This window comes from Lampris incognitus (assembly GCF_029633865.1).
Source record: "Lampris incognitus isolate fLamInc1 chromosome 3 unlocalized genomic scaffold, fLamInc1.hap2 SUPER_3_unloc_1, whole genome shotgun sequence".
NCBI classification, from domain to species: domain Eukaryota; kingdom Metazoa; phylum Chordata; class Actinopteri; order Lampriformes; family Lampridae; genus Lampris; species Lampris incognitus.
The window spans coordinates 746779-761614 of NW_026611070.1; the positions used below are offsets into that span (position 1 = coordinate 746779).

At 45.5% G+C, this 14836-nt stretch overlaps 1 protein-coding gene across 4 annotated transcripts; it reads right to left on the minus strand.

Annotated features, from left to right (window-relative positions):
- Positions 1 to 1974: 1974 nt before the first annotated feature.
- Positions 1975 to 10814, minus strand: LOC130131904 (uncharacterized). 4 transcript variants are annotated; one of them, XM_056301634.1, is made up of 10 exons: positions 9933 to 10814; positions 8183 to 8292; positions 7529 to 7798; positions 6454 to 7147; positions 5713 to 5991; positions 5040 to 5250; positions 4651 to 4707; positions 4239 to 4286; positions 3617 to 3704; positions 1975 to 3532 (listed from the first exon to the last, which is right to left on the minus strand). In XM_056301634.1, the coding sequence occupies exons 2-9, from the start codon at positions 8224 to 8226 to the stop codon at positions 3667 to 3669; spliced, it is 1641 nt and encodes a 546-aa protein (XP_056157609.1). In that variant the 5' UTR covers positions 8227 to 8292; positions 9933 to 10814; the 3' UTR covers positions 1975 to 3532; positions 3617 to 3666. The 4 variants fall into 4 exon arrangements, with proteins under 4 accessions (XP_056157609.1, XP_056157608.1, XP_056157611.1 ...); XM_056301633.1 differs by having other exon boundaries at positions 4239 to 4289; XM_056301636.1 differs by lacking the exon at positions 4651 to 4707.
- Positions 10815 to 14836: the final 4022 nt, after the last annotated feature.

The following is a 14836-nucleotide window of genomic DNA, read 5'->3' on the forward strand; positions in this document are numbered from 1 at the left end:
ACTTATCAGGGACCACTGCCTTATTTACTGCACGTAGATCGACGCAGACACGCAGGCCCCCCGACTTCTTCTTAGCCACCACGAGGTTTGAGACCCAAGGTGACGCGTCCACCGGTTCAATGATGCCAGCTTCCAGCAGTTGTTGCAGCTCGGCGGAGACCCCATCACGGAGAGCCAACGGGATGCGGCGCAGTGGTTGGATGACAGATTTCACAGCAGGGTTGAGGAGAGGTTGATGGGTGAAGGCGGAGAGGCAGCCAAGCCCCATAAACAGCGATGGCCACTTCTGCTGCCAAGGTGTGGCGACAGTCAGGATTGCTGCCCCCCTTGTGTCTAAGAGGGAGAACCCCAGAGCGGAGAACAGGTCCAGGCCCATCAGGTTGGCCCCACGGCGTGCCACATGAAAAACTGCATTAGGCACCAGCTTGGTTCCATAGCGGACAGTCAGTTGGAGAGAGCCAACCAGATCGATTTTGGAGTCACCATACCCACAGAGGACAGCTGAGGGTGCGGACAGTGGCAGTGAACCGAAAAATTGACTGTAGGTATCAACATTCAGGAGAGACACACTTGCACCGGTGTCCAACAGCAGGGGGATGCACACATCATTAATGTTGACTGTGCATGATTTGAATGACACTGGCGCAGAGCTCACCTTGTGAATGACGGCGGTTGAAGACTGGGGGGTGTGGCCCTCTGACCCAGCCGGGGAAGATCGACAGACGTTGGCAAAGTGATTGTGCTTACCGCAGCTACGGCATGTCTGGCCACGGGCAGGGCAGTTCTGAGCCCTTGAAATATGAGACCGAGACCCACAGTTACCACAGGACTGTTGAGGGCGGGGCCGAGAACGCCGTCGTTGCAGTTGCAAGACGTCCCCAGTGGAGTCGGCGCCCGCCTGCGATAATATGAACCCTACATAGGCCTCGCCAAAATCCCGTTTCTGGCTTTGTCACGTGTGCGCCACCGTAGCAACGCGAAAATATGTTGTTATGGGGTTAGCGCTCATCAAGGAAACGCTGTACACCCACAATTTAACCTGTCTAAGTTATCCACAATCAACATTAACGTTTTTAACTCAATCTTTGCTTGCTCCACGTTTGAGCATAGGATACTTCACCCCTTATCATGACTACAAACAAAACGAGCTCCTATATTGTAGTAATATGACTTTTACAAGTCTTACACATTAGCGCCACCTTCAGCTCTTGCACATTAGCGCCACCCTCAGGAAGATGACATATTTGACTCTGTCGTGATGTAATACTCAATGTAACCTTTTAGCTGGGGTTCATTCTGATTCTTTGTCTCATCAAGCCTCAAATGCATCACAATTATAATACCAATAACGTATCCAAGGAGCAGAGGCAGACCTTGTAACCTAACATTGTTAGGTTAGTCAACTTAAGGCTATTCTTTCCCTCACAATCATAATTTCAACCCCATGGTTCACTTTTTAGACGATTCATAAGTTATGTAACTTAATATTTTGATTATTTTTAATCAAAACCAAAAATAATCTAGACTTCCTGCTTAATTTCGTTTTCAGGGCAAACACTTAAATCATAAGACAAACATCCTAGTCATGTCTTTCACTTCATTTACCAGAAAGTTTACATTTTCTACTATTAGCCTAGGCCTATAGTGTATAGTGCACAGTGTTGTATAAAGAAGGCCTGCTGAAAAGCTATAGGCTACTTGGGTAAAAGTAATGAAGTATCAGACATCGAAACTACTCAAGTTTCAATGAGCAATGAGGATCATGAACAGAGGAGAGCACATAAGACTGCCATTTTAATTATTATTTTGCCACTAGGGGGAGAAATTTACTAACTTTGGCGACCCCTCACTCTCGACAGGAGCGACTGCAATAATTGAAAATACCACCATTCATTTAGATAAAAGCAGATCTAAAAATAGGGTCCAGGGTCTTAAAAATTGAAATTCCCCTTTAAAGAAGACACGCCATGGATTTCATGAAATTTATTACAATTTTGACTGTATTATTACAATTCTAAAAGGAGAGAGAAAAAAATCATTAGGTTGCTACTGCATTTATAAAGGAGATTGGATGTACAGTATATCACACTATCATGTGCGACTAGTCTGCTGGGATCTCGCAACTTAACACTTTGTTCCCTGATGGAACAGGGAATCTGTCTGGCCAGACAGATAAGCCAGCCCCTTATGTCTTAACATGACTCCTTACGATGGGACTGGACCTCCGCCAATAGGGGCTCAGGGCCCAACAACCGTTTTTGTTCTCAAGCTCTTTTTCAAATAGATGAATTCAAATAACACCGTCACCAACCTAGATTGCCATTCTAATGGCAAGGAGTCCCTGGGGTTCCTCAAGAAACCATAGTTTTGAGCTATAGGACCTGCGCCCAAGCAATGGAGCCCATTTCCTTTTAGGGAGTAGAGGAGCTTCTGCACAAAGCTAAGAACAGGGCTGAGCTGAGCTGAGCCAATATGTGGAAAGCTATAGCTTTTTTTTAACCTTCAACACCCAGGTACCTGACACAAATCAGTTCATGGAGGTCCATTTGTACGTCATTGGTCACTGGAAAGTGCTATTGCTGAATCAATATAGTTACCATATTTTTCGGTGTATAAGTCGCACCTTTTTACATAGTTTGCCAGGCCCTGCGACTTATACACAGGTGCGACTTATATATGAAAATATTTTGGCCTTATACACCGGTGCGACTTATACACCTGAAAATACGGTAGTTATTACTATTATTCATATTAGAAACAAAAGCAAGCACTTTACCAAGTATCACTTGTCCTTTTTAACTGCTAAAAAAAAATCTATTGACAACATGCTCGTGTTATAGGTGTGAGTCTGTCATAGGCTCTAACCTCTATGAGGCATCTACAGTAGTTGGGTATTCCTTATGGGAAATAGTACTAAAATAGTTGGATACTTCTAATGGGATATTAAGCTAAAACATGAACATAAGTGAACAATCTACCAGCAAATTGTGCTCAATTACAATATTTCTCTAAAAAGAGAGAAAAAAATCATTAGGTTGCTAGTGCATTTATAAAGGAGACTGGATGTACAGTATATCACTCTATCATGTGCATGCATATGGCCCTCAGTGTGTCTTCCCTAAGGCACTGTTTTCTTGGACACAGAAGGAAAGATTGTGAGGTGCGGGCTTTGCTCTTCCCTTCTTGTGGTAGCCGTGCTCCTTCTTAGAGCTTTTTGGGGGCCGGCCGGCTCCAAGGCTTCTCCTCCCACCCAAAGGGGTCTTTCTTCGTCTCACCGCTGTAGGTTGGACACCTATTGTGGTGGTTGTTTGGAGGAAACCCCTTGGTCTCTTCCGTCCCATCGGTTGGGCTTGTGGTGCTTTCCCTATGGAGAACAAAGCAGACTGGATGGCTGAGTCTGTGTGGAGCTTTGAGAAAGTGGACAGAAAAGCCTTAACAGGTGCGCTGTAGCTCTCATCCTCCTCCAACTTCCTTTTCAGGTCTCCAACAAAGTCATCCAGCTGCCTCTTCAGGTCCTCTGTGTCTGATGTGCCTAGATAGATTAAATGGTAATTAATTTGATGCTGAGTATCAGTCAAGGGTAGCGATAGGATCTGAGGATTAGTTGTGACCTTACTTGTTCCAGCTACTGAGCTGCTAGTAGCTTCATAGGTAGCATCAGATGCCTCATCTTGATGCCTCATCTTGATGTGAGGGTGGTTCGCCTGTCAGGAAGTGGCAAAATGTAGATATTATGTAAGGGATAATGCCCGGAGTGAATTGTCATCCAGCACAGTTAAGAATTGCGAATAATTTTACACTTTTTTGAATGGGACCAATCTCAAATATATGTCCCTAAAGTGTAAAAGACACGGTTACTGCCCTTTGATGCAAATGCAAACTTTTTCATCTGCAACATTCACTGGACAGCCTTTATTGAAACAGCCTGGAGACACACGTGTCTGTCTTTCATGTAGGTAGCTTGTCCTGAGTGACAGCCTTATGGGCTGTTTTTCTTTTAGCCCAGCTGCGCCTTTGTCTTGGCTGTAAGACACAAGCACCTCCCGTTACTGCTGCTGCGCTGCGCACTGCTTGCAGGTGCGTGACATTAGACTAAGACTCTACTACCCCAAGGGGTACGCGTACCCCCACTTGAGAATCAATGCTTCAGGCTATGGCACTTGTGCAAGTGCCCATGCCTGGCCTATCTATATAATGTCTCCCACTCTCCCAATCACTATGTTACCTCCTGATCTCACCTGAGAGGGTCGGAGCAGTCCCAGCAGAATCTCCATCTCCAAGGTGTTCTTCTAGTGGGGGAATTAGATTAAATTATTAAATGAACTTTTTTCTAAAGTTCTAAACAAAACTTTATCAATCAAGTTATCAAACATTTTTATATGTTTTCCCCCGCGATTTTGTAGAAGATCACGTTATCCTCCCCAGTTCCCTTCTCCCCTCTGGTGGCCTCTAGTGGTAACAATCAAACCATGTTTTATCAATTAATGGACGACCCACAAGGTCTGACCCCAGATCATGAGGCAAGCTGTCAGTGTGTTGTTTAGGTAGACTGACAGGTTGTCTCCCCTCATCTGGAGTCAGCGATTAGGCTCTTTTGAGAGAGGTCCATTGGATTGGCTTGTGTTCCCCTTTTACAATGTTTGTACTCACCCATCACAGGCGTTTGAAAGGCCAGACTTTCAAACCAGTGCTCTGGAGTGGGTCTGCCTGTGTGGCAAATAAATTTGTTTCAGAGTACAATACATCTACTGCCACAAAAAACACATTAACACTTTGGGAATAAGGGTTAGGGTTGTCATTACCAAAATGTTCACTTCAATCTCAAAACGACATTCAGTATCACGAAATTGAAAGTTTGGCAAGCAGGAATGACAATTGTTGACGTATCGGTTCATAAGAAAGAAGTTGATGTTAAATCTAACTGAAATCTGAAATAAGTCAATAGTGAATGGTTAATTTGATTCATTGAAGCCACGTTTGACATGCATATCTTGTACCATGACGTATGCAAACCAGACATCAAAAACATGGAATCTCACCAGAGGCAATCTCGTGGAACATTCTCCGCAGTTGAGGTGTACTGGTTGCCGGTATTGCCTCGTTGACATTGAATGTACAAACGACTGCATTTTGGTGTTTGCAGTTTGCACCGGTCACCCCAACAGCACACGTACACACACTCAGTGATGTGTTCACATGGTACCAGGTGGTACCTGATCCACTGGGGACAGTGAAGTTGGTGTCGTCCTCCTATTTTTGTAAAGTAAAAGAAACAATTAATAAGGGTGCACCAAATTACATGGGAACACACATAGCTCCACAAAACAAGAGCGTTGCGGCGGCCCAGATTTGATTCCAGCTCAGTGCATGTCCCGCGTGTAATCCCCTCTATCTCCCCCCTTCATTTTTGATTGAATCTTATAAAGTAGACCTTCCTATCTCTATGGATGTGTTTATTTTGGGTGAGTAAGAAATTGTTTATTTTCCCAACGGGTTTGTTGCTTGTGATTGCATTGGTTAGACGAGTGTCGCAGCTCCAGCGTTCACATTTTAGTGTGACAGTGCACCTGTGCTGTGCGCTGCCCATATATGGGCTGCCGACAGTACTTCCGAGACAGACCCCGTTCGGCAAGCTATAGTTAACTGTGACCTGCAGACAGAATAAGGGTAAGAATGCTACAAACTGTCCTGCAAGTATGCAATGTGCCTTACCCGTGTGATTCTCTGGCAGTCCACATCTGAGGTAGATGGCCTTGGTTGCCGCCTGACCACCCTGTTGTTGGCAAAATCAGTGAGGCGCCTGATGTAATAGTCCTCGAACCGGGTCACCATAAAGTCAACCAGTTGGGAAAGATTGTAGGCCTTAAGCCTGTGCAGCACATTGTCTTTGATAACCTTCATGGCACTCTCGACATAATTATTCGTGTTGTTCCCATGAGTAACTAGATGTGTGCGCAAGCACAGGGCCCACTCCTCGCGTCTCCCATACACCTAGAAAGTAACAATAAGCTTACAGACCACACTTATAAACATGAGTAGCATACATAATTTGTGACACTGATAAAAAATACTTTAAAGTGCAACCAATTGAATAAATATTGTATTTAGGGATGCCACGATACCACTTTTTCCCTGCCAATAGCGATGCCTGAAGATAAATATCTGACAAGACCAACGCCGATATCTATTCTCTTGGAAATCTGCTTCCAATTAACAGAGACACTAAAAAAAGTGAATGGTCAAGCCTTGGTAACCAATAATGTGCTTCATCATGGATTTCTTTTTCCATCATGAATCAATTGCTGGTATCGGTTGACAGCATCGGCAACTAAAGAGAAGTAGCTAAAAAAACGATACCAGTATTTTTAGTAAATGTCGGCTGATATCGATACTGGCCAAATTAATATATCGGTGGGATCCCTAATTGTATTGTTATTTTCTAAAATCACATACCTTTGCCACATGCTTGAGGAAGTTTGGGTATTTTTTAGCGAGAATCCCATTGTTCAACTCAGCATATGCAGCAGACAGCTCCCCCTCCGTGCTCACATACACCAGGCGCCTGAACTCGGTCAACAGCTGGGGTCGGTCCTCTTTGACAATCTTATTGTGGCTGTCCAAAAGCCAACGCCACATTGCCTGCAGCAGGTGGAATGTACAGAGCAGCAGCCTGGATGTCGGGAAGGTGGCATGGAGGGACTGGCGGAGGGCAGCACAGTCGTCCGTCATGATGGTCTGGGGGCCCTCCATGCCACGTCCAAAGAAGCCGTCTGGTGGCAGAAGACCTTTGAGTAGAGTGAATCCAGCCTGCAGCGTTGGTGTATTTTCAGATGTTGTGATGAGAACACCTAAAGGGACCCCCCCTACGGCACAGTGTGTCATCAGCAAGAAAATGCGATGGTTCTCCCGGTCACAATTCCCTGAGGAATCGACAAAGACTAGCTCTCCGCTCTGCTGGACTGCTGCATGGACACGCTGCATAACGGGTGTACAAATGGCCACTATGAGCTGTCCATCCTTTACCTCCATCTGAGCACATCTGCCACCGTGCTCCTGGTTGATGGCGTCTAATCTTTTTTGAAGATCCACAGCCATCCCTTCGCCTGAGGGAACTCCATAGGCCTTTGCGAAGATTTTGTAGTACAGCCTGTGACGAAAAACAAAGACATCCGTTGAAAATGGTCAATCAGTTTGTTTGCTTTTGATCGTTTTGATATTTTCTTCCGATTGAATTCATTCATTAGGTCGTCCTCAGACAAGTTTGCTAACGTTTTTTTCAATCTTCTCTTTCCTCCATACACTTGGCCAGCTCTGGAGGGCTCTCCACCCCAGCATCCTGCGCTAAAACCTCCAAAAAATATTTTTGTGGGGCGACCCTTTGATTGGTGCCCACATGCAGGTGACTGCTCCCATAGTACAAATCTGCCAGCTGGAAGCTCCGGCCGGGTTTTGGTGACAGTGGACAGTGACCTGCAAATTGCATCGCCCTGAAAGCAACTTCACATGGTCTCTAAACATGGTCTCTTACCTGTAGCAAAACCCAGGGTCAGGAACAATTGACCGATCTGCAGCCACCAGAAAATAGTCGTCACCTTTCTCCTCCTGCAGGTCATATTTTATTGTGTCAAGGGCAGATGAGGGGGATTGGCCTTGTTGGAAAAGGTCACTCAAACGCTCCACTGTCTCTTTGGAAACATCTCTCTTCCTTAGAGCATCCGCACTAATAAGAAGGTGGTTGTGGTTGTTGTTCCATTTCACCTGAAGCAGGTACCCTTCCCCCAAATGACGATCTGTTGATCTTGAGTAGGCAGGAGAGAAGTACAGTGTAAGACGTATGCATACTGTATCCAAATGTTTTGGTCTGCAGTTTTTACTTACTACTATCCTGATTATATTTGGACTTTTTGACTAGACATTACATTATAGTGGTCCATAAACAATCAAATAACTTTTTTTCAAGGGATAACCTACATATTGCCGTTTAATATCTACTAGTGAGTGAGAACATTATAGACACACACACAAACTCACACACACACATACAGAGAGAGAGGGACAGAAACACAGACAGTCAGACATAAATGCACAGACACAGGCACGTAGAGAGAGACACAGAGACACATGACACCCACATGCACCCACATACAGAACACACACACACACAAACACAAACAAAATTTACCTTGACCTCCTGTCCTCTGTACTCCTTTTCAGGACCACAGTCATGGTGGCAGGACAGCGTGTGTCCTTGGGCCCGGAGCAGTGTGTCTTGTGTTGACATCTGTAATCAACCTGTAAAATAATCAATTATCATTCTGCTTGTAATTCTCTATTGTTTGAGACACACTTGGCCTTTTCCAATACTGACTTAGTATAGACTTGTGGACTTGGGCCTAGGTTTGGTTCCATACGTTTTGCTATGGAGGGGAGGGAATGGGGGGAGGCAAGGGAAACAACACCCATCCTCTCCCTTGATCCCCCTCTCCCCTCCTCCTCCTCCTCCTTTGTGACCATATCAAACCTACGCCCAAGTCCACAAGTCCAATACTATACTAGCAAGTCAGTATTGGAAAAGGAAGACTGTCTTTGGATGCCCTCAAACTTTGCCCTCAAACTGTGCCCTCAAACTGCCCTCAAACTGTCAAACAATGCAGAAACTCAAGATTGCTACCCTTCCATTCTACACTTACTTTGTATGTGTTATATTTCCCTGACTCAGGGTAAGTTCTGGCCTTCCTCCACGTGATGGTTGACGAACTCTCAAAGGCAGAAAACCAGTCCTCCACATCCTCTAATTTACAAATCCTGACCTTCAGCCTCACTCTCTCCTCCTCTCCTACCTCACAAATGATGTGGGAATATCCAGGTGGCAACACTTTCTGTCACCCATATGATAAAGTCAATACATGGTGAATAACCCCATATTGTGGCAGTCATAATTCACTGTCTTTACTGTATTGACTAGCCACAGGACAAATGTCTTCTTCATTTCCGTCACGGATTCAAGGTAATCCGCAGTTTATTATTGACTCCAGCGACTGTTTATCAGCATTTCCCCTCCCAAAAATCCGAATTGTGATTCTGCCTCTTGCAAGGTGGGAGTTTTAATTCTAAGTGCCTCCTGGGTGAAATGAGTTGACTTCTGAACACAATTCAGATTTTTGGGAGGGGGAATGCTGATAAACAGTCACTTTGAAGTCACCTTGAAACCGTGACAGAAATGAAGAAGACATCCTAATCCTGGGGTGAGTCCGAATCAATTTGTAAAAGGCTTTGCCAATCGACAGATATGACTGCATGAAATGGCGAGTGGGTTCGAGATAGCAGTGTAAAGATGAGATTTGGACTGTGGCAAATCAATACGGTAACAACAGTGAATTATGACTGCCACAATATGGGGTAACATGGTGAGCAAAACAATCAAAACGAATATTTTCAAATGTTTTGTTGGTTCATCTTTAAATAAGTGTCAGCTTATTACACTACACTACTCTTAAAAAATACTTGCACCTAACCTCGAGCTCTTTTGCTTTCTCCTCTGCAATCTGAGTGGGCTTGCAAATCTGACAGCAAAGAATATCTGCCATTTCTGTAAAGCAAAAGGAAGTAGGGGATGAGCAGACAGAAAGTGTGTGTGTGTGTGCGTGCGTGCGCGCGCGTGCGTGCGGGTCGAGAGAGAGAGGGGGCGAGAGAGATAGGAAGGGACTTATGGGTGTGCAGCGAGGGGAAGTTCATCTGGAGTGCGCGTTTTGGCATGTTAAACCTCACTTTCCTTCACAAAGTCAACTCTACTTGTGCAGTAAGTTAGCTAGCTGGTAAATAGTGAGATTGCTTTTTATACACAGGTAACAACTTACTGATCAGCTTTCTTAAATGTGAGAAAGTCTATTTATTAGATATATGTTCATTTTCAGACAACTAACGTTACTTACCTCCGTTCTGTTGTTGACAGCCAGCAGTCCAAAATTACAAAAGCAGCCAGCTGTCCAAAATTGCGAAAAATACAAAATTACAAAATTGAAGGTAGCTAACGTTAGCTTTGCTTCGCACCGAGTTGATAGTTGATTGTTTCCTTAGCAACGCAGCGGAAATCCGGCGTCCGTTCGCGAGATTTGGGACAGGGTACGGGATTTTGGCGAGGGCTATGTAGGGTTCATAATATCGCCGCCCGCCTCGCTCTGGCTGGGTTGCGTCCCGAGGGGCAGCCGTGAGTAGAGGGAGGAGTCGTTGGCAGCTTGACTGGAGGTGGCCACTTGCTGTGTATTTAGCATAGCAGCACACTCAGCTGCTCCCTCAACCTGTAGTGCGATGGTAATTGCTCTGGACAGCAGCAGATCGTCTTTTTCCAGCAGGAGAGTCTCACGCACCTTTGCGTTGTTGGTGTGTTCGATTAGCTGGTCGCGAACCATCTCGTCCTGAAGCGGGCCAAACTTGCATGAGCTAGCTAGCCCTCGCAAATTAGCTACGTACTGCCGCACAGACTCACCAGGCAGTTGGTGTCGCTGACGGAATATAAATCGCCGAGGAGGGCACTCTGTGGAGCAGTGAAATGGGTGCTCATAAGTCCCACAGCTTCGGCAAAGCTTGTGACGTTCCCCAGAGTCCCGAGCACACGATGACCCTCTGCTCCCAAGCAGTGAAGCAACAGAGCCGTCTTCCTAGCCTGGCTTACGTCGTCGAGCCCTGAGGCGATGATGTAATTTTCAAAACTATGTAGCCAGCGAGTCCATGGTACCGGAGGCTCGCCAGGTAATGCCAGGAAGGGGGCAGGTGGTGGGAGAGAGATATCAGCCATCCTCGTCGCCAATATTGTATTTAGAAATCACGTCAGGACACAGTGCTGTCGCTCGACACAACCTCTCCGTGGCATTCTTTATTTAGACTGACACAGCATCACAGGCAGACCCGATCAAACAACCCAGAGCCCGCAGGCATCACCAATCGATCCCAGCACAATAGAACAGCACCAAATCAAATGCAGCACTGTCGATGTGTGCATACATAACAATGACATATTAGCTAATGAAGCAATGAAACCTGCCAAACTCAAGCGTCACTTCGAGTCAAAACACAAGGAATACACCTGGAAACCTGCGCAATGTTTTGAGAGAAAACGTGAAGAGCTTGAGCGACACGCGAGAAAGGAAGCCACACAGTTTTTTATGCCGCAGGGGAAAACGCGAAAGCTACCGAAGCCTCATACAAGGTCTCCCCACTCATTGCGAAAGCTGGCAAACCTCACTCAGTCGGCGAGACCTTGGTTAAGCCAGCTGCAAAGGTTATGGCCAACATAATGCTAGGGAGAAAGCGAGTGAGGAACTTTACAAAGTACCTCTGTCCAATGATACAGTCAAGCGGCGAATAACATCCATGGCTGCAAATGTCCAAGATCAGCTGACTCTGACGCGTCTGCGTCAGAGTCTTTTTTTCTCTCTCCAACTGGACGAGTCCACGGACATCGGTAACGAGGCTATTCTCCTCTGCTTTGTGCGGTACATACATGCGGGTGCTGTTCACGATGATTTCCTTTTCTGTCAATCCCTACCAACCAACACCACAGGAGAGGCGATATTTGAGTCCCTAAATAACCTCATTGTGCAGAGTAACATTGATTGGAAGAGGTGTGCTGGCGTGTGCACTGACGGTGCCACGGCGATGACAGCCAAACACAAGGGCCTGGTGACGCGTGTACACGCTGTCGCTCCCTCTGCCGCATCGACGCACTGCTGTATCCACAGAGAGCAATTGGCAGTAAAAAAAAATGCCACCCTGTCTTAAACAGGTTTTGGACGAGGCCGTAAAAATTGTCAACTTAATTAAAAGCGAGGCACTGAACTCACGTCTTTTTAAAGTTCAGTGTGAAGAAATGGGGAGTGAGCACACAAGACTTCTTTTCCATACAGAAGTTCGCTGGCTATCGCGTGGTAAAGTTCTCACCCGCCTCTCTGAACTGCGCGATGAAGTCAAGCTGTTTTTGCATCAAACTGATGAACTTTATGGCCGAATGCATGCCTTTCAATGGCTCGCAAAACTAGTCTTTCTTGCTGATGTGTTCAGCTCACTTAAAAACCTGAATTTAGCACTGCAAGGAAAAGCGGTCACGGTTTTTACAGTGCAGGACAAAGTTAAAGCCACTCGCATCAAAATGGATCTGTGGTGCGCGCGTCTTGATCGCCAGGAGTTTGACTGTTTCCCAACTCTAGCCGATTTTGTCCTCGAAGCTGAAGAGGTTCTGGATAGCAACACACTTGCAGCCTTCAAGGAACATTTGCAAGGCATTCACACGCAACTGGGAAGATACTTTCCAGAATTGGATGTGGACCTTGAATGGATCAGAAATCCATTTGGAGACCAACCTCACATTGAGCGCGTCAGTTCCAAACTATCAGCACGGAAGGTGGATAGTCTTGTGGACATTGCATCAGATGGAACACTGAGAATGGCGTTCAGAGAAAAATGCTTGACAGGCTTCTGGGAACTCGTCCAACCTGAACATCCTGAGCTGGCTGAGTCTGCTTTGCAAGTGTTAATGCCGTTTTCAACCACCTACAACTGTGAAGTTGGTTCTCCACACTGGTTGGTTTGAAAACCAAGCAGAGGAACAAGATCGATGTAGCCCCCTGTATGAGACTGAAACTCTCTAGTGTGGAGCCAAACATTGAGTCAGTGATGCAACAGCAAAAGCAACAGCATTCCTCCCATTAGTTGTTGACTGCTGCTACCTGTAAAGCTGTTATGCTTATTTGAAATGTGTAATTTCATAGCTTCACAAGAGCCAGTACAAAGATTTGATTCCTATTAAAACGAATTTTTGTTAAATCAACATTAATAGTTCACTCTTTTAATGATGAATTCACATTGAGTTCACCCTGACAGTGGTATTTCAAATAAATTCCCATGTTTATTCATCACATCACAACCAAAGGCAATAGCTCTGAACAAAATTATGAAACAGTAATTACACAGACATCTCACAAAAATCAAGGTTAAGGTATATGGTAGAAGCCTAGCCTAATTTTGCTAGTAGCCTATTTATTACATATTTTGTATTGTAATATTCTGCAGACATAATTTGTAATATAAAACATAACATGCTATTGTAAGCCCAATATAGACTGTTTTAAAAAGTTTTTTTGAGCGGGGGAGGGGGGGGTGTTGGCCGCCTGGTTAGGTGGTCCACGGAAATTTTTTTTTATGATCAAGTGGTCCTTGGTGTGAAAAAGTTTGAGAACCCCTGATCGAGAGCAAGGAGGTCGGAAGCAGTCTTCACATGGAAGAGGAGGGCTTTGAATGGAGCCTGGGTGTCCTCTAAAAGGAGTGGGTCCAGATCAGGACTGCTGTGACTGATCAGCATCCTGTGGTGCAAAAGTTCATGAGAGGTAGAAGACCCCTTATCAGCCACTACTTAGGTGGTGCTAGGGCATCAGGTATGGGGAAGCTAAATTTGCGAAACATTACACTAAAAGTTAAAAAAAATATATTTGGGGATCCCCCCCGCTCACCTTTTTTTCTCCCCAATTGTATTTGGCCAATTACCCCACTCTTCTGAGCCGTCCCGGTCGCTGCTCCACCACCTCTGCTGATGCGGGGAGGGCTGCAGACTACCACACGCCTCCTCTGATACACGTGGAGTCGCCAGCCTCTTCTTTTCACCTGACATTGATACCTTTCGCCAGGGGGATGTACTGTATTTGGATGCGTTGGAAATGATCTGTACTATTAATCAGCCACCTAGTGGACGTGGTTGTACTACCAAGAGTCTAATTAGCAATGTGCCTTCTGAGGGCGTGTCAGTAAAGATACCCAGTCTCCATGCGCAGTTCGGTCTCCGTCTGAGTTATCGATTTCCATCAAGATATTATAATTTGGGGACGAGGAATGTGATTCGAGGGAAGAAATAATGAGGTTGGGGATTGCACATTTCCCTGAACTTCCTCTTCAGGCAGCCCGGATTCTCTCTGAACTCCGCCGGGGCGATCAGCGCTCCGTTTCCCCCGGGCACGCGCACTTCAGCTGCGTATACAAATGAAGGCTCCCGTTCAACGGCTTCAGGTCCAGAGATGTTGAGGAGAATGTAAGCCTTTGTCTTCGCAGGCTTGTCTGAGTGTGCTGCGGCGATGAAAAATATCATACTCCCGTTCAAAAATTCGCCACATCTCGGCGACATTTTCATCAATAACAACGGGGTCGGGTCTGCGAAATCCATCCGCCATAATGTCCGGCAACCAGCGTGTCTCTGGCTAGTTAGCACAGGCTAGTCAGTTAGCACTAAGTGAAGCAACAGGTCTGTCGAAAAACACGTTACTCACTAGCGAGAAGTCCGTACTGTCTTCTGACACCATGTAGATATTTGTTCTGTTGTGTGTGTGTGTGTGTGTGTGTGTGTGTGTGTGTGTGTGTGTGTGTGTGTGTGTGTGTGTGTGTGTGTGTGTGTGTGTGTGAGTCAATGATCACACTGACTTGTACCTAAACCGTTGGTTTACTAACACCAAATAGCGTGTTCACATGAGACCGGTAATCTTGCTTAGTCTGCTTGGTAAGGAGGAACTAGTAGATCACAGGTACGGTGGCTCGTGGTGGACAAACAGTACAATCATTTAGTCAAATGATCTACGTCCACAATTTACCGTTACTAAGAAACTCCGGCCCTCCCAAAAAGGCAGGCACAGTGATCTGGCCCTTATAAGAAAAGTTTGGGGAACCCTGTTTTAATATATTGTAACGTGCATGGATAAGAAGAATTCGCTACAATATCATCGGTTATTGTTACAGGCAGAACAACAACTAATCGATTTTGGCTTTAATTACTGTTTTGAGATTTATTGAAATAACGCAA